Source organism: Geotrypetes seraphini, chromosome 4 (assembly GCF_902459505.1).
Source record: "Geotrypetes seraphini chromosome 4, aGeoSer1.1, whole genome shotgun sequence".
Taxonomy (NCBI): Eukaryota; Metazoa; Chordata; class Amphibia; order Gymnophiona; family Dermophiidae; genus Geotrypetes; species Geotrypetes seraphini.
This window is the reverse complement of record NC_047087.1, coordinates 318018229-318044000: the sequence shown is the minus strand read 5'-3', so window position 1 is coordinate 318044000 and position 25772 is coordinate 318018229. Positions and strand designations below refer to the sequence as shown.

At 42.0% G+C, this 25772-nt stretch overlaps 1 protein-coding gene across 1 annotated transcript in view; it reads left to right on the top strand.

The window, feature by feature from the left end:
• Positions 1 to 23006, top strand: part of FAM204A (family with sequence similarity 204 member A) — a 72165-nt gene extending 49159 nt beyond the window's left edge. The window contains exons 7-8 of the mRNA XM_033943288.1: positions 16148 to 16254; positions 21752 to 23006. Coding sequence (XP_033799179.1) covers positions 16148 to 16254; positions 21752 to 21803 — 159 coding nt within the window. The 3' untranslated portion in view covers positions 21804 to 23006. The remainder of the gene's footprint in view (positions 1 to 16147; positions 16255 to 21751) is intronic.
• The last annotated feature ends 2766 nt before the right edge of the window (positions 23007 to 25772 follow it).

The following is a 25772-nucleotide window of genomic DNA, read 5'->3' as shown; positions in this document are numbered from 1 at the left end:
TTGGGGAAATCCACTGCTTATTCCTAGGATAAGCAGCATAAAATCTGTTTTACTACTTGGGATCTAGCTAGGTAGGCACTTGAGACCTAGGTTGGCCACTGTTGGAAACAGGATCTTGGACTTGATGGACCTTCAGTCTGTCCCAATATGGCAAGTCTTATGTTCTTATATTGTTGATACAATGTAAGCTGTTTCTATCAAGCTGTACCTGTTCTACACCACTTTCTTCATAAAGGTGGTTACTAAATTCTAACTCTGATCAACAAGAGTCTCCGTTAGGGCGCTGGTCTTTGACCATTGGGCCTGCTGACACGATGGACCACTGGTCTGACCCAGCAGGGGCAATTCTTAGGGACCTCGTAGCACGGTACAAGTCTACATAAGTGTGTGTGATCTTGCAAGTGCATGTATTTACTGTTTACACTAGTACATTTTCAGCCATGCAGTTATGCAAAAGTTCTTTTAAACCTAAGAATACCTTGTATCCTGCTTTTAACAGTGGCTAATCTACGTCACTGTTGAGTAAAAACATATTTCTTCCTCTTTGTTTTAAAAGTATTGCAATGTAACTTCATGGAGTGTCCCCTGGTCTTTGTGCTTTTTGAAAGAGTAAAATTACTCCACTCAGGATTTTGTAGACCTCTATCTTGTCCCCCTTTTCCAAGTCAAAGAGTTCTAACGTCTAAAGCATCTTCTCATAGGAGAGGAATTCCATCTCCTTAATCATTTGGGTTTCTGTTCTTCTGCAATATCTTGTTTGAAATATGACCAGAATTCCAAACAATATTCTAGGTGAGATTGCACCATGGAGTCATAACAAAGGCATTATAGTATTCTTTCTTATTTTCTGTCCCTTTACTAATAATTCTTAACATTTCTATTTGCTTTTTTTGGCCACATAGTAACATATAACATAGTAGATGACGGCAGATAAAGACCCAAATGGTCCATCCAGTCTGCCCAACCTGATTCAATTTACATTTTTTAAATTTTTTCTTCTTAGCTATTTCTGGGCAAGAATCCAAAGCTGTACCCGGTACTATGCTTGGGTTCCAACTGCCGAAATCTCTGTCAAAACCTACTCCAGCCCATCCTCCCCCACTGCCATACACTGGGCATCAGATTTCAGTGTACAGTGGAACCTTGGTTTACGAGCATAATTCGTTCCAGAAGTATGCTCGAAAACCAAATTGCTTGTATATCAAAGCGAGTTTCCCCTTAGGAATGAATGGAAACTCGCTTGATATGTTCCCCCCCTCGAGGCCACCGGAGAGAGCGAGACCAGAAGGTCTTGAGCATACGCAAATGCTCAAGGCCCAGTCCATCCCAGCCCAGCCAAGAGAGAGGATCTTCGGGCACCGGCATGTCCTGAGCATTGGTGCTGGTGCTGGTGCCAAATCAGGGTAAGGGATATTATTTGGGTGCTCAGTGGGGGATGTAGGATTGCGGGGGGGGGGATGCCAGATCATGACAGGGGGGGGGGAGGCGCCCGTAAATCGAGTCAAGCTCGGTTTTCGAGGTGCCGATTTTGCGAATGTTTTGCTCATCTTGCAAAACACTCGCAAACCGGTCCACTCGTAAACCGAGGTTTGACTGTACTGTCTGATAACACCTAGATCTTTTTCTTGGATGTTGACTAGTATCAAGTAACTGATTTTGATTATTCTTCCCAATGTGCATCATGTTGCATTTGTCCACATTAAATGTTATCTACCGTTTGGATGCCTAGTCTTCCAAGGTCTTTCAGCACTTTTTCAGTGTCTACTTTGAATAGCTTTGAGTTGTCTGCAAATTTCATCACCTCACTGTTCAGCCAAAAAGCAAACGGGATGCTAGGAGTTATTAGGAAAGGGGTTGTAAATAAGACTAAGAATATTATGCCTTTGTATCGCTGCATAGGTATTACACTCAGTGGAATTAGAAAAGGTTCAAAGAAGAATAACCAAAATGATCAAGGGAATGGAACTCTCTTCAGCCAAAAGAGGTTGGGGCTGTTCAGCTTGGAAAAGAGAGAGCTGAAGAGGAATATGATTGAGATCTACAAAATTCTGAGTGGTGTAAAACAGATAAAAGTCAATTGATTTTATTTTACTTTTTCAAATATTACAAAGGCTAGGGGACACTGGATGAAGTTACAAGGAAATAGTCTTTAAAACAAATCAGAGGAAACCTTTTTTTGCTCAAAGAGTATTTATGCTCTGGAACTCATTGCCAGAGAATGTTATAACAGTTAGTATAGTTGGGTTTAAAAAAGGTTTAGACAGGTTCCTGGAGGAAAAGTCCATAATCTACTATTGAAACAGGCATGGGATTAGCCCTTGCTTGCTCTGGGACTGGTAGCATGAAATGTTACTACTAGTTGGGTTTCTGCCAAGTACTTGTGACCTGGATTGGCCACTGTGAAAACAGGATAGTGGGCTTGATGGACCTTTGGTCTGTCCCAGTATATCAGTTCTTATGTTCTTAGATAAGTCAAGTCTAGGACAATCAAGCCATTGTGACATCACTGCTGAGGGTGGCTCTTAGGCATTGGTGGAATGAGACATAAGAACTGCCATCCTCAGTCCATCAAGTCCGGCGATCCACACACTTGGAGGCCCAGCCAGGTGTACACCTGGTGTAATTCTAGTCACCCATATCCCTCTATGCCTCTCGTAAGGAGATGTGCATCTAGTTTGCTTTTGAATCCTAGAACGGTGGATTCCGCAACAACCTCCTCCGGGAGAGCATTCCAGGTGAAGCAGAACTTCCTGATATTTGTCCCCCCTCAGCTTCAGTCCATGTCCTCTTGTCCGTGTCACATTGGCCATTGCAAATAATTTTTTTTCCTGCTCTATTTTGTCGATTCCCCTCAGTATTTTGAAAGTCTCGATCATATCCCCTCGCAGTCTCCTTTTCTCAAGGGAGAACAATCCCAGTCTCTTAAGTCGTTCCTTGTATTCCAAGTTCTCCATACCTTTTATTAGCTTTGTTGCTCGTCTCTGCACCCTCTCCAACAGTTTTGAGTCCTTTTTTAGGTTGGGAGACCAATGTTGGACAAGTGTGGTCTGACCATTGCTCTGTAAAGCGGCATTATAACTTTCTCTGATCTACTCGTGATTCCCTTCTTTATCATGCCTAACATTTTATTCGCTTTCTTTGCCGCTGCTGCGCATTGTGCCGACGGTTTCAGGGTCCTATCTATCAGTACACCCAGGTCCTTTTCTTGTTTGCTCTTACCCAGAGTTGCACCTGACATTCTATACTCGTGTTCCTTGGTCTTTCTGCCCAAATGCATCACTTTGCACTTTTCCACATTAAATTTCATCTGCCGTTTCTCTGCCCATTTCTCTAACTGACACAAGTCACTCTGGAGTTCCTCGCTATCCTTCTGCGATCTGATTGCCTGGCATAACATTATGACATCACAATCTCATTGCCCAGCATAGCATTATGACATCACAATCTCAGCTCCGGAATGTTGCCACTCTTTGGGTTTCTGCCTGGTACTTGGGACCTGGCTTGGCCACGGTTGGAAACAGGATGCTTGGTTTGATGGACCATTGGTCTTACCTAGTGTGGCTGTTCTTCTGTTCTCTCTGCTATGGCCTTGAGAACCCCTTTTAGTCTTTGGGGTTCTAACGGTCCCACAGATTTCCTCACAGGCTTTCTACTTCTAATATACCTAAAACAGTTATTAACTATGAGCCAGATTCTATAATAATAATAATAACTTTATTTTTGTATTCCGCAATACCACAAGCAGTTCAGAGCGGTTTACAGAGGAAGAGACTGTATACAGACATCGATGTTACAAAAAAAGACTTTTACAGTACATTAGCAAGCCAAGAGTAGTTAGGTATATCCGGAAGCATTTCAGAGATATAATGAGGCAGGAAGGAGTCAAATAAATTTATCAAAGAGATAGGTTTTAATTGATTTCCTGAAGGATTGGTAGGAGGGTGAATTGGAAATGAGGGTGGCTAGACATTTATTCCATTTGCCTGCTTGGAATGATAATGATCTATCAAGGAATACAGCCCTTCAAGGATGGGAAGGCAAACAGATAGGCATTACATGTGCAAGTGGTGCCTGGAAATTCAAAATGGTGCGACAGGTAGATTGGGGATGAACTTGTTATGGTTTTGAAGCAGAGGTAGGCAAACTTGAAGATAACCCTTGCCTCCATCGGCAGCCAGTGTAGTTTTCTGTAATACGGGCTTACATGATCCGACTTTTTGAGACCATAAATGAGGCGGATGGCAGTATTCTGAATGATTCTCAATCGTTTGATGGTTTTCTTAAAGGATCCCAAGTATATGGTATTGCAGTAATCTAAGGTGCTTAAGATTAGAGATTGAACCAGCAGTCGAAAAGAGAAGAAGTCAAAATAGTGTTTGATGGTACGAAGTTTCCAGAGGGTGCAAAAACATTTCTTAACCTGAGCATTAGTATGGTCTTCAAAAGTCAGGCACTGGTCAAGGATTTTGATGGTAGAATTGATTGGGTAAATTAACCCGTTTAATTTCAAAGAGGTATTCGTTAGCTTGTGGTTAGGATTTGCCGGGTTCAGTTTTAGTTTGAATTGTGTAGTCCATTGTTCTACCTTAGTGAGAACAGATGAGGTGAGTTGTTCAGTCTCTTGTGTCAGTGAGGTTATGGGGATGATAATTGTAATGCCATCTGCATATATGTACGATTGAAATTTTAAGTCAGATAACATATGTCCCAATGATGCCATGTAGATGTTGAATAGAGAGGGGAGCCCTGTGGAACTCTGCAGGTATTACACCAAGATTGGGAAACGGTTCCGTCGCTGTGAACCAGGTTAGTACCTGTCCAGGAATGCCAATAGAATTGAGGCATCTGAGCAGAATGTCATGGTCAACAAGGTCAAAGGCACTGCTCAAGTCGAACTGAAGTACCAGTGCGCTTTTTCCCAGGGAAAACAGATGAAAGGTGTCTAACTCGGTTGGTGCTTTAGAAAACGGGAGTGGCCTAGTGATTAGCACCCTTGATCCCCATTGCAGCTCCTTGTGACTCTGGGCAAGTCACTTAACACTTCACTGCCGCATGTAAACCACTTTGATTATGTATATCGCAGCCTTTGTCAATCAACGTTAGGCCCCATTTGTAGAATCGTGCCTACCATAGCCTAAATCAACTTAGGCGCTGGTATATTAAGCCAGAGTTTTCTTGCACCTAACTGAATCCATGCTCAATCGCCACTCCAAATTTGCCCCTTGCCACGCCTACTTGCCAGTTGACCCCCTCGGTGTCTCCTGGCTGAATTTTAATGGCGCCAGTTAAAAAAACTTAAGTTAGGCGCCTAGAATCAAAGCCTATGTTTTTGTCTCTGCAGCAAGTTCCTCCTTTTGCCTTCCTTACTAATTTGCCAGTGCTTATGCTGTTCTTGTTTTCTTCTTTCGGATCCTTTTTCCATGCTGTCATTTGCTCTTCTTTCCATCTTTATTTTCCAAGTCTAAACATGTTCTACACATGGAAGATGGTTTCTAAAATTACCCCCCAAATGATTAGGTCTTCAGGCCATTGTCAATTGCTTAGTTAACAAAACTAACTCCACTAATCAAAAAGCTGCCCACGATACTAAATAGAAACCACAAACAGCAGCAAAAAAAGGTCTGATGGACCTTCAAAGTAACTAACTTCTGTCTCAAGTACTGGACTACCAATCTTATACCATATAAACAATCTAATTGGAAAAAGGAGGGAGTCTCAGTGTGAAGGACCAGCGAAAGGAGGAAAACGTGGTCGATCTGATTTATTATCGAACAAATCCCTGATGAGTTTGTCCGCATTCAACTCCGGGAACAGTTTTGGATTTTTGAACTTGATACTGTTTACCCGCATGGCCTGAATGAATCTATGGAGTGGAATACCATAGTGTAATTTGGGCTCCCTTTTGATTGGCTGTTGCTAATGACTCATGCTCCCTGCTCAGCTTTTCAGCTCTGTTGGCTCCTCCCTCTCTCCAGGCTGCTTGTTGGCTTTATTTGCCGTCCAAAGTTACAGGTTCCTGAGGAAGGGACCTAGAGTCCTCGAAACTGGGCTGGGTTGAACCTACTCCTAAATTTCATCTGACTTGGCAGTTTACAGTGTCTCCTTGCCTTTGGTTTTCATCTACGGACCATGCCTGCAAGCGAAGTTTTCCTTTTTGATTTTGGGAGTCAGCTGGAGGGACCTTCCTCTGTTTCAGCACTGTGAATATGTGATTTATTATTATCACTGTTGAATTTCACCTTATTTTTTGATTTGGTTGGTGGGTGCACACAGGAGGGATTCGATGATGGTGAGCATGTGAGTGCTGGAGATGTTTTTCTCCTTTTGCTGGTCCTTCACACCGAGACTCCCTCCTTTTTTCAATTAGATTATTTATATGGTATATGATTGGTAGTCCAGTGCTTGAGACAGAAGTTAGTTATTTTGAAGGTCCATCAGACCTTTTTTTGCTGCTGTTTATAATTGCTTATTTAAGGCATTCATTATATTAAGCATGAACCATTTCTAGGTATCTTAGGAGAGAAGAAACTTGTGTTACTTACTCCATTTCAGGCCATGTTTTCACTGGTTCTTGAATAGTTCAGTCCTCATCAAAGTGGTTTAACTTGTCAGGAGAGACCCCTGCCTGCTTAAATCTTGCTGCACAGCTGGAAGGGGATTTCAGAGGCACTGAACTGCACAGTGTCACTTTGTGTCTCTTCTGATTTACCATGGCAGGGTTTGGGCAGCCCCAGAAGTTCCACAGGCACTGGCAATTTTCAGTGTCGGTGCCACATAGCTAAGCAGCATGTAGAACCACATTAAGTCATCCTAACTGTGCTTGGTTAGCTATGCAGTAGGCTGCATCAGTTTTGGAGCTGTCATAATGTCAAAAAAACAGTAGTGAAAATATGGTACAATTTCAGGTGGAATACCTGCAATTTCTAAGAAATGATGTAAAAATACACAGATGTGCTTATGTGCTCACAACAGATAGAGAGTGTGGTGCAGTGGTTAAAGCTACAGCCTCAGCACTCTGGGGTTTTGGATTCAAACGCACGCTGCTCCTTGTAACCTTTGGCAAGTCACTTAATCCCTCCATTGCCCCAGGTACATTAGATAGATTGTGAGCCCACTGGGACAGACAGGGAAACCGTTCTCATGCCCCTGGGAGAATGGTATAGAAAATTGAATATAGATTTCCAAGCATACTCTGAAAAACATAAGAATGATTGTAGATATCTGCGTTGGAGTTCACATGGAAAATTGGTTTAATATAAAAATAAATAGCAATTGGATAACAGGTCCCAGGCATCTCCTCTTCCAACTGCAACTACTGAAAGGGAAGGAAAAATCATGCCTACAGTGAGAAGGTCAGCTTCGTATGGTTAACGTGAGTGTGCAGAGAAGATCAGAGGTGAGAAGACATCATCCATGAACACTGAGGCAACTCTACTCACCCAATGCTCCAGAATCACGGAGCCTTCTTTTACCTCTACCATGAAAACAGCATTTCTGAGCAAGCCCCTGGTGGGTCCCGATTTGCCAACACACACCCAGTCCATAGAAAGGTGTGTAAAAATGACAACTGAGGCTGCTGGTTATGTGTACAGTCAGGAGAAGAGGGAACATTAGATTAAGGGTCAGATAAGAATAGCTTTACTGGGTCAGACCAATGATCATCAAGCCCAATAACCCGTCCTCACGGTGGCCAATCTAAGTCACCAGTACTTGGCCAAAACCTAAAGAGTAGCAGCATTCCATGGTACCGATCCAGGGCAAGCAGTGGCTTTCCCCATGCCTTTCCCAATAATAGACTATGGACTTTTCCTCCAGGAAATTGTCCAAACCTTTCTTAAAACCAGCTATTCTTATCCACTTTTACCACAGCCTCTGGCAATGCATTCCAAAGCTTAACTATTCTTTGAGGGAAACAATATTTTCTCCTATTTCCCTGCAACTTCATAGAGTTTCCCCTAGTCTTAGTAAATCTTGCAGTAAAAAATCAATCCACTTGTACCTGTTCTACTCCACTCAGGATTTTGTAGACTTCAATCCTATCTCCCCTCAGCCGTCTCTTTTCCAAGCTGAAGAGCCCTAACCGTTTTAGCCTTTCCTCATACGAGAGGAGTTCCATCCCCTTTATCATCTTGGTCGCTCTTCTTTGAACCTTTTCTAGTGCCATTATATCTTTCTTGAGATAATAAGGAGACCAGAATTGAACGCAATACTCCAGGTGAGGTCATACCATGGAGCGATACAGAGGCATTGTAACATTCTTAGTCTTGTTAACCATCCCTTTTAAAATAATTCCTAGAATCTTGTTCGCTTTTTTGGCCACTGCCACACATTGGGCAGAAGGTTTCATTGTATTGTCTACAATGACACCTAGATCTGTTTCTTGGGTGCTAACCCCCAAGGTGGGACTCTAGCATGTGGTAACTATGATTTGGGTTATTCTTCCCAATGTGCATCACTGCATTTAGAAACATAGAAACATGATGGCAGATAAAGGCCAAATGGCCCATCTAGTCTACTGCAGTAACCATTATCTCTTTCTCTCTCCGAGAGATCCCTTGTGCCTATCCTAAGCCCTTTTGAATTCAGACACAGTCTCTGTCGCCATCACTTCTTCTGGGAGACTATTCCATGCATCTACCACCCTTTCTGTAAAAAAGTATTTCCTCAGATTACTCTGGAGCCTATCACCTCTTAACTTCATCTTATGCCCTCTCATTGCAGAGTTTCTTTTCAAATGAAAGAGGCTCGACCTACTGGCCATACCTCTCCCTATGCAACCTAGCATCATTCTAGCTTTTGCTGTCATCTTTTGGCCACCTTAAGATCATCACATACCCAAGTCCTGCTTTTCTGTTGTGCATATAAGCTCTTCACTCCCTAATCTGTACCGCTCCCTCGGGTTTTTGCAGCCCAAATACATGACTTTGAATTTCTTAGCATTAAATTTTAGCTGCTCAATTTCAGACCACTCTTCAAGCTTCGCCAGGCCTTTCTTCATGTTATTCACGCCATCCGGTGTGTCTACTCTAGTGCAGATTTTGGTATCATCCGCAAAGAGGCAAATCTTACCCGACAACCCTTCAGCAATATTGTTTATAAAAATGTTAAAAAGAACAGGCCCAAGAAGAGAACTTTGAGGCCCACCTCTGGTAACATCCCTTTCCTCAGAGCGATCTCCATTGACCACTACCCTCTGTCGCCTTCCACTTAACCAGTTCCTGGACCCAGCCCATCACTTTGGGACCCATCCCGAGGGCACCCAGTTTATTTATTTGATGTCTGTGTGGAACACTGTCAAAGGCTTTGCTAAAATCTAAATACACCACATCTGGCGCACATCCTCTATCCAATTCTCTAGTCACCCCGTCAAAGCAATTGAGCTGAAACTGAGGCAAATTAAATATGGCCTTTTTGCTGGATTTTGTTAAATAGCTTTAAATTAACTGCATAAATCAAATTTTAAAGACAATTATGTGACTAAAGATGTAGTTCAGACTATTTGTACGTTGAAATAAATATTACTTAATTTCTACATACCTGTTTCAACTGTGATTTCATGTAGGTAAGCAGTTAGAATGCAAAGCTGCATAATTTGGTGACTAGTAGTTTGTAAAGTGGAAGTGCCCTACTTTCCAGGTAGAATCCTGTCTGGGGCCAACGTTTATGAAAGCATTCCCCACCACCAGATGTGAAAGTAGTGCAAACTTTGCATGTCTCTGCTTTAAGGGGGCGTGCAATTTGAGGCCTTGGTTCTTTGTGTCTAGCCTGACCTTTTTTGTGTTTCTTTAAAGCTCATGCCTTCTTCACTAGTAACAAAGTAAATGATGGCGCCATAGCGGCACCCGTCACTGGGTGCAGGTTATTGTCATACATGCTGAAACACTGGGTGCCAAATGTGACAGAGCCTTGGGATGATATATGTTGTACCAAAGTATTGCGAATGGTATTTAACTTCCAGCATATGATATACAGTTGTGGAGTTGCTGAATCTTCCTGTGTCGTTTGCTATTTGCAGGACACAGTCTGAAGAAGTCTGTCCTGCATTGGGCTTAGTTCCCCAGTACTGAAGTTGCTGTAGGTAAGAATATAAGAATGGCCATGCTGGGTTAGACCAGTGGTCCATCTAGGCCAGTATCCTGTTTCCATAGTGGTCACAAGCACCTGGAAAACCCCAAATAGCGGAAACATTCCAGAGCTGAGATTGTGATGTCATAATGCCTCATTCCACCAATGCCTAAGAGCCAACCTCATCTGTGATGTCACAATGGCTGGATTGTCCTAGACTTGACCCACATAAGGACATAAGAATGTCAATACTGGGTCAGACCACTGGTCCCTCTTGCCCAGTATCCTCTTTCCACAGTGATCAATCCAGGAAAACATTCAATGCTACCTATCCAGGACAAGCAGTGGCTTCCCCTGTGTCTGTCTCAATAGCAGACTATGGAGATTTCCTGCAGGAACTGGTCCAAGTAGGTGTTTCCCTGTCCTCAGAGGGTTTGCAATCTAGTTTTGTACCTGTCGCTTGCCCTATGTCACAATTCTCACCCTAGGCTCCCCCTTGAGTGGGAGGTGGGATTCACTAATCCACAATCCAGTGTATTTAAAGAGCCTAAGCACAGTAAGATTACAGATTAAACATAGTGAAAGAGCTGCAGAAAAGTCTGGAATAATTTCCAGCTCCTTTGGCTTTTATTTATTTAAAATACAAAAAGACCATTTGACTGCAACTCTTGTCGAGTACGATCCTGGGGGTGTGGAGGAAGACGGGGGAGATGCTGAAAATGAGATTGAAATAAAAAACCCGGAAATGAATAATGTCACCTTACCAAAAAGATGAGAGGCTAATTTGTGGGAATTTTTTGCTAATTTTGTTCAAGCTTCCGAATGAGCAGCTGTCAGCGCTCCATGTAGCAGTCTTGACAGCGCCAATGATCCATGAAATGAGCTGCCGCTGGCTTTGTTCTGATAAGAATGAGCAGATCTGGCCAGTGCATTCGGCTGCGAATCTCATTTTCATACTTGCATGAAATAAGCTGTTTGCAGGCTTGATTAATCAGACATTTGAGGGAGGGAGGGTTGTCTCTTTGATCTCTTTCGTCTCCTAGGTAACTTGTTTGACATTTAAACGTGGCGCTCAAGCAAAGACAATCAGGAATTGTAGTCCAGACTGATCTAGAAATTAAAGAACTTAACACGTTATGCAGCCCCTCCCCCACCAGAGGTTTGCTTTACTCCCGAAAACAGCTGTTTTCCTTTTAATTAAAGTTGGGAACAATGAGAGGGGCAGGATGAGGAAGTGTCGGTATTTTTCATCAAGACCTCTTGATAAGAAAACGCTGGAGGATAGTAATTGAGCGCAATTGGTGTGCGTTTATGGCTACCTGGGCTGTGATTAGAATATGTATGCAGGCCTTTGAAACAGTGGCACTTTAACATAGGATGCATTTGCTTGCTTTGGAATTAAGCTGCCGTGACATTAAGATATTTGAAATGATATTCACTGAACTGAAGCGCAGAAACAAATTCTGCCTTCATAGAAAATTGATTTTATTTTCAGGGTTTCTAGGTGAAGAGAAGCCTCCTCCACTACCCAGCAGGATTTTCAAAATGTATAAACCCAGAAAACGAGAACTGCAAAGGTGTCACAGTGCATTTGCCGGAGGTTATGTGGACGCCTTTACAAATCTTCCCAGTGCCTGTAATGATGAACGCCTCAAGGGTCTCGCCTGGGCCCGGCTTTCCCCACTAGCTAAAGCCCTTATCTTAAATCCGAGCAAAGTGCCATTAATCTTTGTGAAAGACCTTTTATGGCTTTTAATATATCCTAAATGAGAACATTTTGCACCCTTGGTTCCTGAAAAGCGGTGATAAAAAGCCTTTGGAGCTGTGCTTGCCTGCTTCCTACTCTGCATGGTTTGCGATGCTTTGGGCTAATGTTTGCAAGTCTTCATTGAAATGCAGGAAAGTACTGGATATTTTGTATGGAAAATGCTGATACCCTAGCTTTAAATGAGTTGAATGTGGATGCAGTGTATAGATTAAGAGAGCCATAACTGATATTTAGGTTTCACGTCTTAATTCTTAGGCCCTTGCCTCTCACCATTATCTGCTATTGCTGCTTCTGCTTTCTCTAGTGCTCGTAGGCATACATAGCTCCGAATCTGTACTCATTGGAGAATTTGACATTATTTATACTTTAGCTACAATAACTTAGGGCTCCTTTTACAAAGGCATGCTAGGGCCTTAACGCACGGAATAACGTGCGCTAGCCGCTACTGCCTCCTTTTGAGCAGGCGGTAGATTTTTGGCAAAGCGCGCTAATCTGGTACATGCGGTAAAACCCGTAGCACACCTTCATCTTATTTCCATATAGGGATGCCATACATTTTTGAATGCTATCACTCTTTTCATCTCCAACTCCTCTACCGGGAGGCTATTCCAAGCATTCATTATCCTTTCCGTGAAAGAATCTACCACTGCAGCCTCAATTCATGTCCTCCAGGGTGTCAGCACTGTCCAATAAAGGAATATCTGCTTGTTTCAACTCTTTATTTCTTCACAACAAATGTATCAAAATGATGGTACCATGCAGTATTAATAACAAGTATATTTTTGCTCAAATATGTCCATTCCTTAAGCGAGTTTTTTAAGAAATATGATGAAATCAAATCATTTACCAACCTGAAGATCCTACCTGTTCAAGCATTTTCCTTCATTAAAGCACTTCTCATGATGTTGTTTTATTCAGGCTTTGTTGCAGTATTTGCATTTTAAACACATGCCTGCCTTACCCATAGATAGAGGAACTTCATTAAAATTTTCCCAAACTGGGTCTTTTTTATGGCCTGCTGCCATTATAGATTTTCTCCTCCAAGGAGAGAATCTCAAGCCTTGTGGAGTATTCTGCTCTAAAGGTTTCATTCCTCCCTCCTCACACTTAGTTCCTTGTGCAGACATAGAAACTAAGCACTTAAGAGAGAAGAGGTTGATTCTGTGGACATCAATTTGCAAAGGAACAATGGGGCTAAGGTTTTTTCCCCAGCTCTTTATTTTATAACATTTTTGCTGTGAAGAAGCAGCAGGTTATCTCTGCAGATACAAATTCACAGTTTTGAGAAATGCAAAACCAAACATCTGTGATAATATCTTCTAGATAGAAAAATTGCCTGTGACATTATGAATGGATTAATGGAACTCATTTACACTCGATGAAGTTGCAGAATAAGACTTTTAAAACCAATAGGAGGGAATATTTTTTCACTTTGAGAATAGTAGTTAAGCTCTGGAATGCGTTGCCAGAAGATATGGTAAAAGCAGTTAATGTAGCTGGTTGTAATTTGCTTTTATTTAGTTTGAGTATTTAGATGCCACTTATAGCATGTTTCCCTATCTTCCCCGGTGAGTTCACACTCTTATCTAATGTACCTGGAGTAATGGGGGATTAAGTGACTTGCTCTATTGTCTCAAAATTTTTGAAACACAAAAACGAAAAATAATTATGTAGCATAATATCCTTATTACAAGGAGGAAAAAGCCTCAGATCCCCGTCTTCAGCCAGAACAGGTCTTTCTGAAAGACTAGAAAGGGTAAACACCTCACAGGCTTGTAAAAAACTTCCTTGTTTGACTTGTATGAGTTCTTATAAATCTTCAGACTTTAGCTTAATTAAATATACAGCTCTGCTTTCCTATTAGCAGCTACTTATCTTATGTGCTGCACCCAACTGCAGGGTCACAGCTTGTTAACTTGTGCAGAGCTGGATGTTCAAAAGGTTTTCCTCCTCCGATGTTGGGGACCAGCGTTTCGCTATTGGCTGCGTCAGGGGGGAAAATGGTAGCTCAGTGATAGTCTCAACTTCATATAACATTCTTACTGCAGGTGGGCACACGATGTCAGTGCTCAAATCACAGCGGCAAAGATGGCCGCAACGGCAGCGTAGCCTCTGTTTTAAGAGCTACAGTGGCGTCACTGGCTCAGCTGTTCATCTAGTCTGCTAATCAGAACTCTGACTGCCAAAATTGCACAATAACCGAAGATGTAAGCACTGATATAAGCTAGTCGGAACATACATATTCTTGATTAATTCGGGGCTTTCATTCATGATATTTAAAAAAGAGATGCCACTCAATCTTGAGGTTCAAACCATTTGGCTCCTCTGTACGTAAGCGGTATATCCATTGTTGTTCTTTCTTGAGAAGGGCTAGTTTCTATTTCCCCCTCTGGTCATTGGTGGCACATGATCAATGACAAAATGCTGGTCACCAACGTTGGAGGAGGGAAGACCTTTTGAACATTCAGCTCTGCACAAGTTAACAAGCTGTGACCCTGAAAATCATAAAGAATCAGTGATGTGCAAAATCTGTGCCTTTCTCATGGAAGGAAATTTCTAGAAGAAAGACCATCTAGCACATCCAGTCAGCCAGCAGAGACTCCAGAACAACATGAGGGAAATATGGTTTTTCATAGAAAGGATGTAGGATGCGTGCATTGGCCTCGTGGAGCAGGTGGTGGAGAGACTTGAACTTAAGGATTCTGTCTGCTTATCCTATGCCCTCTTTGTTTCATTATTTGATTTTCTTTATTGTAAATTGTTATAGTATATATGAGTTCATTAGTTACAAAATGTGGAGAGAGAGCAGAGACGTGTGATGTATTGTACTTGGTAATAAATGTTGGGGCTGCAAGAATGAATGCAGAGTGGAGTATTAGAAATCCTGATAAAAAAAACAGGCATTCAAATGGCTTACCTTGTCTGACAGTGTGCTAAATATAGAAAGGTAGGGGTATTAGGTTTTGAATTGAGGGTTCTTGCATGCTCATATGTCTAAACTGGTAGAGTACAAACGCTGGATAAGGATGGGCAATTGGGATGTATCCTTGCAGTGTGGAAATAACCATGTTACACCTTTGTTGGTGAACCTTCACTGGATCCTGGTCAAATTATAGATTTAGTTTGTTGTTTGGTCTTTAAAACTCTACGAGAGGAGGTGCCAGAAAGTTTTCCCTATTTCAGGTGCTGGGTGGCTTCACTAAGAGTTGTAATCAGGACTGTTTATTATTATCTTTTCCATCAATGAAAGGAATTAAACTTAAATCTGTATATTGAAAATCGATTTGTTATCAAACAGTTAAAGCCTGCTGGAGAATGTGGTAACATCAGTTAGCTTAGCAGGGTTTAAAAAAGGCTTGGCTTTTTTTTCCTAAAAGAGCAGTCCATAGGCCATTATTGAGATGTCTTGGGGAAATCCACTGCTTATTCCTAGGATATGCAGTATAGAATCTATTTTGCTGCTTGGGATCTACTTAGGTACTTGAGACCTGGGTGGCCACTGTTGGAAACTGGATACGGGCTTGATGGACCTTCGGACTGTCCCAGCACGGCAGCTCTTATGTTCTTATGTGAGCCAAGTCTAGGACAATGAAGCCATTGTGACATCACTGATGAGGTTGGCTCTTGGGCATTGGTGGAATGAGGCATTATGACATCACAATCTCAGCTCTAGAATGTTGCTACTCTTTGGAATCTTGCCAGGTACTTGGGACCTGGGTTGGCGACTGTTGGAAACAGGATACTGGGCCAGATGGACCTTCAGTCTGTGCCAGTATGGCAATTCTTATGTACTTATTCCTTTTTATATGGTTTTTTGGTGAAGAAAAAAAAAGAAATTAAAATCCATGACTTTTATGTTTAGAAGGACGTATTACTATATTATTGTGACCCGCTCTGAACCTGTTTTGTGGGGATCTGGCAGAATACAAATCTCTAATAGCATAACATCAAGAATTGGGCACATCGGATGGGTTATTTTGATTTTTTGTTCTGTTTTCTACTATGTTCAGTAGGCAGACATAATTTATGATATGTGAAATAACTGCTGCATTGCCTGTGAATGGAAATATGGGAAATGAGTGAGCTTCCAGTGTAGTGTTAAAGGCCTCTGATAGGAAAATGAGTTGTATGAGTACCGATGGATGGAATGAATGAAATTCTCTCACCAAATGAGAAAACTGAAATGAGACTCTAACACTGTGTGGCAGGGCAGCAGGGGGAAGAAGAAGGCTTATTCCGAGACGTGTTTACAGATGCTTTTTTGAAAAATATTCTCATTTGTGCTTTTTAATGATCATATTTCTCTTTTTTTAGATGGGTGTAAAAATTGCCCACGCTGTAGCTTGCCGTAACTTTATGAAAGCTAAGCAAGAGGAAGAGGCTTCACAAGAAGCTCAGAAGAAGAGGAAGCTTGCTTGGGGGTAAGTTGAATCGTGAGATGGACTATGCTCTGCTTAGAGCCAACCGAAATCTCTTCACAAGGGAAATGAATATGTTTTTCAGCTTTTGCTGTCCCCCACTTCAGCTTTCCATAGCTTTGTTCCAAATCAGTTTGCCGCCTTGTCTCTTTGGCCTTTCAATCTGCAGTCAGGTTTCTTGGCCTTTACCTTGTTTCTGTGGCTTTGCCCTTCTTGCCTTTACCGACACACTTTTTCCTTTAGTTTTACGTCATTGATTTTTCAAGTTTTGCCTGGTCTGGAGGCAGCAGATGTCAATCATTATAACACTTGCTGTAAGTGTTGTTAGAGTATCATGATATGGCAAATTGTAACATCTGTTTCCAGATGTTACCCAAATTGATCCAATTGTACAAGCTAGTATGGTCTTATTTTGAAGATTGTAAGAAGTCCAAGATCACTGAACCAGTGCCAAAAGCAATACTAAGACAAAAGAATGATTAAAAAGTTCTGCCTGCCATAGGCGAGGGGTTGCTGCAGGTAGCATTGATTCTTTTTAGGACAGAAGTGTGAAATCTCAATCTCCCAGCTTATATAAAACATCTGAGTGTAGAACTGAGGAGAAAACTAATTGATGGCTCCTCAAAGAAGAAGAAAATAACGGAGATATGAAGAGAACAGAAAAGAGAGAGATCAAAATAAACTGTTGAGAGAAAACCCAAAACAGTTCTACAGGGAACTGGGATAGAGCTCCAAATACCACCAACCAAAACAGAAACATTCTGGAGAAGCTTAAATAGGGACTTTGTAGTCCACAACCGAGAAGCAGAGCAGCCACCCTGTATATGAGAATCTGGAAAAAGCAAGCATCAAAGTAATGGAGTGACCTGATGTATAGGGTTATCATATTTTTCCCCAGACACATGACCCCGCCCTGTTCTGCCTCCAGCCCCCCTTCCCCCTCACACACACACAAAGCCTCCTCCTCTCTTCTTCCGGATGAGCTCCAGCCACGTTTGGAGGGCCTGGAGAATTGACGGATGTGTGTGATGCCACACGGAGCTCGTCGGGGCTTTCCAAACCCTGGACAAATGCCGGGTTTTGGAAAGTCTGTCTGGGAGCCCGGAAAGTCCTCTAAAAAGAGTACATGTCTGGGTTTTCCCAGATGTCTGGTAACCCTACTGATGTAGCCACAGAAGAAGTGAAAAATAGGTTGAAACGAGCATCAAACTGGAAAAGTCCTGGCTCAGAGTGACTATTTTTTGGCTCAAATAATTAACATCACTCCACCAGAACCTGACAGATTTTGCAGTCAGACTTAGCACAGCAGTGGCTAATAACAAACCAAACACTACTTCTAAAGGGATATCCAAGTAATATTCATAAGAACATAAGCATTGCTATACTGGGACAGACCAAAGGTCCATCATGTTTCCAACAGTGACTAATCCAGATCACAAGTACCTGGCAAGATCCCAAAAGAGGAATGAAGCTACTAAGTAATAAATTTAAAAGACAGTGGAAAAATATTTCTTCACTCGGCGTGTAATTAAAAACCTCTGGAATAAATTGCCAGAGAATGTGGTAAAAGCAGGCAGTTGAACTGGATTTTTAAAAAGTTTGGATAATTTTAAAAGAAAAGTCCATAAGCCATTATTAAGATGGATTTGGGAAAATCCACTGCTTATTTCTAGGATAAGTAGCATAAAATCTGTTTTACTCTTTTGGGATCTTCTGATTGATGAAATGCATCAAGTTCACCATGAAAATGTGGCAAACCACTCTCCACTTGCAACATACCGATGTCATGCTCCAGTGAGGGGTCTCTCTGTCCCTAATTCTGTTTGGCACTTAATCCACTGAGTACTCGTTAATTCTTTGTGCTGTGGGTTTAGCCTTTCTACCAAAGATGCCAGTGATCCAGAGGTTGCGTTACACTTTCTCTTTGTAGATAACTTGAAGCTCTATAGTTTTGGTGGCGAACAGTTAATAGAACAACTCCAAGTAGTGAAAAGCTTCTCAGATGTCATCAAGATGACTTTTTGGTCTGGACATATCTGCTAAGGTGAGAAGAAAGTTGAGCAAACTGAAATCATCCCTTTGACTGATGACTGTGAGATAAAGGTACTTCAGCAGGAAGGTGTATATAAATATCAAGGAGTAGATGAATGAGCAACACTGAGAGAAAAGAATAGTGATAAATATTTTAGAAGACTAAAATTGATATTGAAGAGTGCATTAGCATTACAGAAAAAGCTATAGGCCATTAACTGGCAATTCCTGCATTGTCACAAAGCTTTAGAATAGTAGACTGGACTTTTAAAGACCTTAAAAAACTGGTTGTTGACCAAGAAAGCTCCTCCATGCCCAGGAGGTCATTTATAAGAATGAGTATATGCCAAGACTGTGTATTCTTTGAACTGAAGAAGGAATGGGTTTCATAGAAATAGATTGTATTTATTAAGCTACTATTAAAGGCCTCCAGGTTTATTGTTATCAGATGCAAATGTGAAAAAGGTGTCAAAATATGAAGAAGAACTTCCAGAATCCATTTCCATCATTTAAACTTGAATAAGTATTCCAAAGAGAAGACGGAATCCACAAATCCTACAAGGGAAGGTAAGAAAGGAATTTATGAAGGAAGTGAAAAAAATCTTCAAGGAATTAGGTCAGTAAGCAAGGAAAAATATATGGCAAATGCATAAGGACAGCGGGAACTACAAAATATTACTCCAGGAACCATTTGTTGATTCAAACCAGCCACATGAATGGTAAGGAGAAGTGAATTTAAACCTAAGGATGAGCAATAGTTGCAACCCAGAACATCAGGCTGGCAACAAGCATTGAAAAAAAACGTGCAACATGCATCTATAGGTCCTATAAGATAGAGCTGGAAATGGTCACTCATCTCAACTGGCTGCAAAATTTTGGTGGCCAAAAATTTCTAGAGAAAAAGGCACAATAAGGTAGCATGTTTCATCCATTGGAAACTTTGTAAAAGCATTGGAATCATAACCTTAAGAGTATTCCAGCCAATACAAACAATCTTGGTACAAGGAAACGACATAGTGGTGAAGAAAAAAAAGAAAATACCAGAATGGCATTGATCATAGAGGTGTCAGTCCCAAGCAATTATTCAGTGGCTCTTTTGTAGAGATCTACATCTTCAAGTACCAAGAAAATGTAGCAGAAAGATACACAACTATTTTCATCATTCTGGGTCCCCAGGCTGCTTCAAAGGAATTTTGAGGCATACCTGAATAAATTTGCCTGTACGGGAAATATCTTCAAAACTCCAGAAAGAAGCAGTCAGTTTGAGAGACTGAGCTCATACTCTTTAGGAGTGATGTTCATTAACTGTCATGGTATGTGCAAAACTATCTTAGTTGGAGACATTGCCTTCAACAAGAATCTATGACACTTCTCGTTTGACACACAGCTCCAAAAGTTGGAGAATTCTGGCGGTTGCATGTTAGTCTTCATACCAGCTATGTGTATGTCAGTTGCTGGAGGTCGATCTTGCTTTCAAGCCCCCAGCACCTCCCTCACAAGAGACGATAAAGAAGGTTGAGCAACTTGCCTACGTCTGCCTATCGTTGACCCATTATAACCTCATCCAAGAGGGCAAGTTGGATACTTTAAAAAGACTCCAAATTGTCTAAACACTTATTAAATGTAAAAGCATCATTCTTTTTGCGTGCTGATTTAATGCAATCACAGAGGAGAGGTGGCAACTATACTCTAGGTATTTCTCGTCAGTTTGATCTACGTGGACTTAGCCAACTAGATCAAAGTCTTTGAAAACCAACTGGGCTGAGTGACAGAATTTAAAAGAAAACCCCCCTTTCCCATCCCAGATCCATTCAGAGCCCTCAAAGTCTTCCTGAGAAATACTATTTATACATTCATTCAGTTTTTGACTACCCATTTGTACCAGATTAAAGGCAGTTAACAGAATAAAGCAGAGACCACTACTAGTCATTAGACTTGTGCAACGCTATACATTAAACCCGTAAGAGACAATCTCTGCTAAACAGAGCTTACAGGCTCATCAAAACAGACAAGCAGGACAAATAAGGGATTAAGGAATTACTTATTGTGGGCATGATTAAAACAGACAAAGTTTCTGAACAGGTGAATAAGAGTTAGGAGTTACAAGCAGCCTCAAAAAAGTGGACTTATACATCACAGACATATGAACCAAAAAAAAAAAAAGTGTGTGAATGAAACAGGAAGTTGCATCAGGAGGAGGGACTTGGAGCTGGCTTGTACAGAATAGGCCCAAAGGAGATGCCAACCTGGGCCTGGTAATAGCAGATTTTTTTAAACACGAAAGTAGTCTTTTTGCCACTTCCACAGGGTGGTAAAAAGGTTTGTTAATGCACAGAATATTTTGCCATTCCCTTAGGAACCCGCCCTAGGTCATTCACTATCCTACCTCGGTGTCTTGCAACAGGACACTAGATGGAAACAAGGCCTGCCAAATAAGGATGTGCTTCCAAATTTGGCCGCCTGACCCTTAAGCAGTAGAACCAGAGGCAAACTCCACTCTCTTTCAAAATGCAGCCTATGAAGAGGACACCAGTGGAGTATTGTAGGTCTACAGGAATTGCCACAGCTTCAGGACCTCCCTGGGCAAGAAAGTCCCTTTAATGGTGAAGTCTGTCGCTGCGTGATCCTGTTACAATTCGGAAAATGGTGGCAGCTGACTGCCGTGGTGTGAACTGGGGGGTTTTCTGTCACTGCAAATCAGTGATTCCCAAACCTCAGCCACTCAGGTTTTCAGGATATCCACAGTGCGTTTGCATACGTTGCCGCCTCATGGGTATCCTGAAAGCTTGACTGGCCACGATTGCCCCAGGACAGGTTTGGGAATCGCTGGTGCACATGATGTTTATTTGTTTGCCATTTAGAAAACCATTTTTTCTAGGAAGTTGCTCTGAAGCTCTAATCCCAGCTCTGGTCACTTTATTTCCCCAGGCATCAAGTTAACTCGATATGATTGTTCATTGTTGTGGCTATTACCTACTGTTCCCTCCAAGCTCAACAGCACTGTGCTTTTCTTACAATGAAACAAATGAAATGGTGCTTGTTCCAGCTGTTTGGGAGAAGAAACAGCTTGTGCAGGGTTGTTTCTGCTTTCCCACGGTACTGCAGTAGGAATCAATCATATGTTAAAGGCTTTGCCTTCCCATAAATCTGCCCACTGAGCTCTGCAGGATGCCTCTCTCAGTTACTTTGAGGGCAGAGAAAACTCTTATGTGATTTAGTGATGCTCTGAGTTTTAGGCAGCCCTAGTTTTCATGAAGAAGGAAGGTGGTCGGCACGTGAGCGCTAGCAATTATAGGCTGTATGATTCAAATCTTTGCAGTGTCTGTATCATATGATATGACATGGTAGTAGAAATGGAGGCTCTTCAGAGTTCACAAAGCTGAAGTGAGATTTCTGGGTAATGTATAGGCTTTTTTAGGTCTACTCTGTGAGATTTTCTGTGACATATACATCGTCTACTTCATTTCAGATTCGAAGCCAAGAAAAGGTGGGAAACAAAAAGCAACATGGGCTACATGTGACAGTGTCCGGCACCTCTTTTGGCACGATGTATGAGGATAATTGCGTCTCTGGATTTGCAAAGACTATGTTAAACTGAACATGGAGCTCGTGTGTATTATAAGGAGAATGTACATTTACAATGCTCTTGTCTGGTATCTGCTCAGAGTGTAAGAAAGTGCCTGGTTCAGGTGCCTTGCCACAGTACAGGAACCTCGAGAGCCATTCATCCGGACCTTCGAAGAAAATGAGATCCGATGTGCATGTGTTTAATACAATGCACTGGATATCCTATGAGAACAAATAGAGGCTGCTTTCCCAGTTAATCTGACACCCAAAACCCCACACAAACCACCTGTTAGCACTAAATAGAACAGGATTTTATTTATGAAAGGTTATTGTTTGTGTTTCTGCTACCACTGCTGATTCATAGGTACCAGAAAATCTGTCTTGCGCTTTAGCATCGCACGCCCTTCGGGGGGTGTCTTTTACTCCTTGCTTGTGTTGCACTTGTGAATGTGGTGACAAAACCATTAATTTGCCTTTAGATTAAGCGTGGCATTTCTGATGTTGCTACTTTATCCATAAGCTTCTGTCGGTGAAAGAGGACTGCGCACACTCACACTAGCCTGCCTGTCAGATAACTGTTGTCCCTCAAAAATCAGGGCAGCACAGTAACCCCTCAAAGATACTGGGGCTCGAAGCTCTGCATCATTTTCAGGCTCTCATCCCTTGTTTTGAACCTGCCTAAGAATAATGCAGAGGTAATCTCTGTGAGCTTTTGAGACCACACCAGGCTCTTCTTATAAGGCAATTTTTAAAAGATCAGACCTAAAGTAACTTCCACATATTTATAAATTCTGTTGCAAAGACATAGGATTTTGTACTGTAGCTGTTACTTCCCCGTAGTTATGAACTTTGCAAAAGAGTGTCACTCAAATCTTCCAGCTCCTCCCCTTCTGCACTAGAGAACAGCTCCCTCTTCAGTTTTTCCTTCTGCAAGCAAATTCTGATCTGCTCTGCTCTTTTCATTTTTTTTTCATTCATTAGACAAGTATCCATTATTCATTACATTAACGTTCCCCCCTCCTCATGTTCATCCCCTCCCCACTCTCTCCATTTCTTCTATACAATGTAACTTTTTTTCCCTTCCCCCACAATTTCCTCACATTCAAGTATGTCAAGTCTTTGTCATTTATGTTTAATTTAAGATATTTCCATTCACATCCTATTACTATTAATTCTTTTTTTTTTAAGCTGATTGTTAACCGGCCAGACAATTGTTTGATGGTCGGGATATTAAAAACCAATAAACTTGGAAACTTGGAAACTCTTCTTTTCAGGTATTTTTGCCATTGGTTTTCTATTTTTCTGTAAGACTTTGGTGCTCGGAAGTCCCCTTCTTGGGCTTACTCTGCTGGGGAAAGGATGCAGTCCCGTCTCACATCGAGTACCTGTAGAACCAGCCTGCTTTGTGTCCCATCAGGAGCTCGGGGTCCATTCCCATGGGAGCTTTCTCGCCTGCTGATTTATCAGAGGCTTGAGCCCAGGCTGAGTGCCCCTGTGTAACAACCCTTTGGGAATCGGGAAGCCAGCTGCAAATTCCCCCTCCCCCACTCACCAATGCGTCACATGGATTTGCAGGGGTTGGAGTCCGTGGTCAGGGTCCACCTGACTGGCAGCCAGAAGTTTTCCAGCAGTGGACTTATTCCTGGTATTCTCTGAGACAGAAATCCTTTCTCTGCAGGAAGGCTGCTGCAAGCTGACAGGCATCAGAAGTGAGTACTCCCATTATTCCCTATGGAGAAAATCAGGGGGGGGGGAATCTGAAAAAACCCAGATTCGAGGGTTTTGGGGGTTAAGATTAGGCTCCCCCACCTCTAAAACCCTTTTTGATATTTTTGTTTTTCAGTTAAGCTCCCAAGGGCTGTTTTTGATGCTAATTTTCTGGTGGCAGCCATTTTCCGCATCACTCAAGAGATCTGCTTACCTGCCTTTCATGCCGATGGTTCAGCAAAGCAGAACAGGATTTTGCGGAGGCTGGATGTGTGCAGAGTCCTGCTTCACTACCTGGAGAGGACTAATGATTTGCGCCTCTCCGACCAGTCAGTTGAGATGGGGCAAGCCAGTTTCCAAGGCTTCGATTGCTAGATGGATTCATATGGCAATTTCTTCTTTCTACATTGCCTGTGGAAACAGCCTCCTATCTCAATCGCAGCTCATTCGACAATAGGCGTGGCTGCTTCCTGGGCGGAATCCTGGGCTGTTTCTCCTGATGAAATCTGTAGAGCAGCTTCCTGGTCTACTCGCCATACCTTTTTGAGGTTCAACAAAGTGGATGTGGTGGCTTGGGAGGAAGCCTCTTTTGGATCCTTAGTTTTGCAGACAGGTTCATCTGTCCCTCCCTAGATGTCTGCCACTGCTTTGATATGTCAGCTACAGTACAGAATCCTATATCTTTGCAACAGAATGGAAGACACAGGATTCTGTACGGCTCACCCTATGGAGATTCACAATTTGCCTGTATACAGCCTCAGACATTGCTGGCTCCAACACTGGACGTCTTCTCCTGTCTAAGATTCAGAAGGAGTAAACTATAAGAACATGGGGGCACCTTTTCCCTTTATCCTTTGGAGTTCTTATGGGTCCTCCTTGTTGCACTTAGCAGGTTGGTTCCTAGCTACTCATGTGCTTGATTGGTTAATTGTTGTTAATCATGGTTCTTGTGTTATACGTTACAGAGCAGAACAGAGTGTGTTTGTTGCTAGGGAAGTTCCCCATGCCTCTCCTCCTTTCTTCTGTTTCAGTGGAGTTTGATTGCTTTGGCACTAACTGAAGAGAGAACTGTTCTCCAGTGCAGAAGGGGACGAGTTGGAAGATTTGAGTGACACCCTTCTGCAAAGTTTGCAACTAAGGGGAAGGAAGTTACAGTACAGAGTCCTATGTTTTATAACAGAAAGAGAATTAACAAGGTAGGAACCTAATTTTCCATTATACCATAAGAAAATGGGGAGAGAGTTGTAAATCTAGGAGCATGTTACAGAGAAATTATATTTAATAATCCCAAAAAATCCTGCAATCCTCAACTTAATTAAACTAGCTAGCAATTCACTCCACTAATGAAGCTGTCATCACTAGGCCTAACCTGTACTGGAACATTATGTTCAGACTGCTTAGGATCAAGAAAAGTTCTCAGTTGAACTTGATCACAATAAATAAAGATCTAGATATGTCGCATTTTAAATCTTAATATATTGACAAGGAAAATGGAGTATATAGGTAGCACCCAGAGTCAAAATATCAGGCTGAAACTTCAGAAACAATGTTCTTCTTTCCTGATCTAGAAAGGTCAGGAATATCCAGACTCAAAAAAGTAAAGTTTAAAAACTATATTCAGGTCCTGCTCAAAACTAAGAGTGGCCAGTAAGGAAGCCCTCCATAAATCCCCTTTCACTGGAAGAGTAAGGCAGCAGACTGAGAACCAGGGAAGCCAGGGTTCAGATCCATCCCACTGTCACTCCTTGCATTCTTGGGCTACTCCCTTAATCCTCCACTGCCTCAAGTACAAACTTACGCTGGGTTTTACTAAACGGTGCTAGAGGTTTTTAGCATGGACTGGTGAGATAAATGCTCTGACGCTCATAGGAATTCTATGAGTGTCAGAGCGTTTACCTCGCTATCCTACACTAAAAACCTTTAGCACCATTTAGTAAAAGGAGCCCTTAGATTGCAAGCTCTCCAGGGATAGGAACTGTACCCCAGGTCAGTGTTTGCTAGGACAGAGCTTCTCAATTTCTTCAAGCCAAGTACTCCCTAAGCCTAGCAAATACCAACTGAGTACCCCCGCCCCTGACTCCACCCCCATAATAATAGTACTAATTGTAATGCAATTTCTTCCGTCCATTTTTCATTTACACCAATATAATCTTATTAATACACAATGGTAACCACAAAATTTTAAAAACACAAAAGCACACTGTACACAGAGAAAA